General features: G+C 52.8%; 1 protein-coding gene across 3 annotated transcripts in view; it reads right to left on the reverse strand.

Annotated features, from left to right (window-relative positions):
• The window catches only part of CTDSPL (CTD small phosphatase like), a 49,302-nt gene extending 47,743 nt beyond the window's left edge, over positions 1-1,559 (reverse strand). For all 3 annotated transcript variants that reach the window (XM_075827776.1, XM_075827777.1, XM_075827775.1), the window contains exon 1: positions 1,230-1,559. In XM_075827776.1, the coding sequence (XP_075683891.1) occupies positions 1,230-1,305 (76 nt within the window). In that variant the 5' untranslated portion in view covers positions 1,306-1,559. The remainder of the gene's footprint in view (positions 1-1,229) is intronic.
• Between the last annotated feature and the right edge of the window lie 1,179 nt (positions 1,560-2,738).

Here is a 2,738-nt window from a genome sequence, read left to right on the forward strand (position 1 = left end):
CAATTATCCCCCATCCTTGGGCACAGTACCGAGCCTCCAGACTGGCACCACGCCCAGAAGGCCAACTACGTCGCCAACCACAAAGATCGGAGCCACGGCCGAAAGTCAAAACCACCTTCTAGGCACCATACAGAACCTTCTAATGCCACAATACAGGACGCCATGTTCTCAGCCCGGGTACCCGCCATAACCCCAACCAGTCACCGGAAGAGAAGATCCGTTACCCAAATCAACCATGCCCCCAAGAACCCCCACCTTAGTATTATGTCCCCACTTCACAGCAAACTAGACCCCATCTCTGGGCACAGGGTACACGTTCTGCCCAGTCTACCAGATTGGAATTGCACCAGTCATTGGGCACCATAGAGAATCCAACCATCGTATCAGTCCATGACCGGTAGGTGCCGCCTCCTCCTGGGCACGCTCAGAGTTACTCACCCTAAGGATCTCAGCCTTGTCCTGGACGACCAGTTCTGTACGCCCGCTCCATGTACAGTAAAACCCCCTCCTCTATTACTGGATATGTCACAGTTACCGAAGAAAATCCAACCTTATGTAGGACCCCAATCATCTGGGCACCCACTGGATTGGCCTACCAGGGCACCTCACCCCTCTCCTGTGCATAATATAAACTCTCCTCTGGATGTTATCCTGGCACAAGTCCTCTATTCTGGGCATCAAATCTTTCCCCCGACACAGGCTAGCGCCCGATCATTAGTGGCATCACCCAACATTACCCAGAATCCCAGAGCTTCAACTAGGCACATTATACCTTGTTCCAGCTCTGGCCTGTCCCCCACCCTCAGGTACCTCACCCTGGCACTGCCCCTTCCCAGGAAACGACACCCCCCTGGGCACCTCACACTGGCACTGCCCCTTACACAGGAACCTCACCCTGGCACTGCCCCTTCCCAGGAAACGACACCCCCCTGGGCACCTCACACTGCCCCTTACACAGGAACCTCACCCTGGCACTGCCCCTTCCCAGGCAACGACACCTCCCTGGGCACCTCACCCTGGCACTGCCCCCTTAGACAGGCACCTGCTCCTGCCCTCTGACACCTCACATTGGCACTGCCTCCTTCCCTGGACACCTCATCCTGCCCCGACACTGCCACCTCACTGGGCACCTCACCCTGGGACTGCCCCACTACACAGGCACATCACTGTGGCAATCCCCTCCTCCCCCGGGCACCGTCCCCCTCTCAGCAGCCTCCACGGGCACTCACCCTTCTCCTGGGCGCAGGACAGGATGGCCTCCTCCTTCGGGTTGCTGAGCTGGGTGATGATGGACGTGTTGTCCATGGACTCGACCGAGCTCTTGCTCTCCTCTCTATCGTCCGCTGCTATTACCCGGCCGCCAGCTCCCCGCTCGGCTCGCTTAGACTACCACGGGTGTCCGCGGCCGGGTCGGCTCCCTGGCTCGGCTTTCTCCTCCTCAGCATGAAGTCAAGGCGGGGGAGAAGGGGCCGCTAACCCGGGGTTGACGGAGTCCGCGGCGGGTCCCTGTTTTCCCTCAGGAGGGGGCGGTATGACAGCTTGTGCTCCTCCCCTTCTTTCTCTACTGACCTTCCCAACATGGCAGCGGCCGACGGACGCGCACCTCTCCGACATAAACAAGGGGCGTGGCCTGAAATTAACTAGTTCACAGTCAAAAATCTGCTAGTGATAACAACTTATTCCTTTAGCTTCCGGCATTGAAGTAGTTAAATTTATTGTAATGGGCGTAGCGACACGCAGGGGGCGCGGTCAAATGGCAGGGCGGGAAACGCTGCTTTCTAATTGGCGGATATAGGTGTTCATGACAGGCGGCGTGAGAAATGGGAGGAGCTTGCGGTATTTATAAAAGGCACTGCGCACTCGCTCTACACTAGTGTAACGAGGAGTGGATGGGTGTGAGGAGAAGGCGCAAAAAATATCTGATGTCTTGATGGCGTTCACACTTGGAGGGTTTTTACATGAAAATATTTTACAAAACTGTAATCATTAGTTATAACTCCTAGTGTAATGTGTGTGGCCAGTAGACTAATGCCTCACGCAACATGGAGAGCTGAGCGCAATGTGGACGTAAATGTGGGAGATACGATCCGTATTTTGCGTCTTTTTTAGCTTTATATATTCACCGTCATTCAATACGATCAAATATATGTTAAAACTGGGGCAAAGGACAAGTGAAGTAGTTGCCCACGGCAACCAATCAGATTGCGCCTCATTTTTCAGAGGCCTTTTGGAGAATGAAAGCATCGACCTGATTGGTTGCCGCGGGCAATTCCACTATCCCTTGGCAGCAGTTTTGATGGATCACCTCCAGTTTGTTTCCTAGGACCGTTGTTACCATGGAAACCCCAGAGCAAGCAAAATATTGAATCCGTCTTTGTCCTACGTTTGAATTATACGCTGGGAAAGGCTCCTGATGTGTACGATAAACTGAGGTGACGACGGATGCTTAATAGGGGCGTCCATCACCATAAACTAATATGGGATTCATTTCATTGATACGTTATGACCTTTTCGTGACGTATACGTTAAACAGACACCAATATAGCCTAGAAAAGCCTGGAGAAAAGGATAATAATCATCTATAAATACATAGGGGGAAGTTATCAACCATTCTACGACAATTTTCTGCCGTAAAAAAGGCACAAAAAAAACTGGCGTAAATTATAGCGGAAATCTCACGTTGTTGGGTGTAGTAATGTACAGGACTGTACCGGGCCCCCCAAATCCGACTGCCGCCA

Source organism: Rhinoderma darwinii, chromosome 5, assembly GCF_050947455.1.
Source record: "Rhinoderma darwinii isolate aRhiDar2 chromosome 5, aRhiDar2.hap1, whole genome shotgun sequence".
Taxonomy (NCBI): domain Eukaryota; kingdom Metazoa; phylum Chordata; class Amphibia; order Anura; family Rhinodermatidae; genus Rhinoderma; species Rhinoderma darwinii.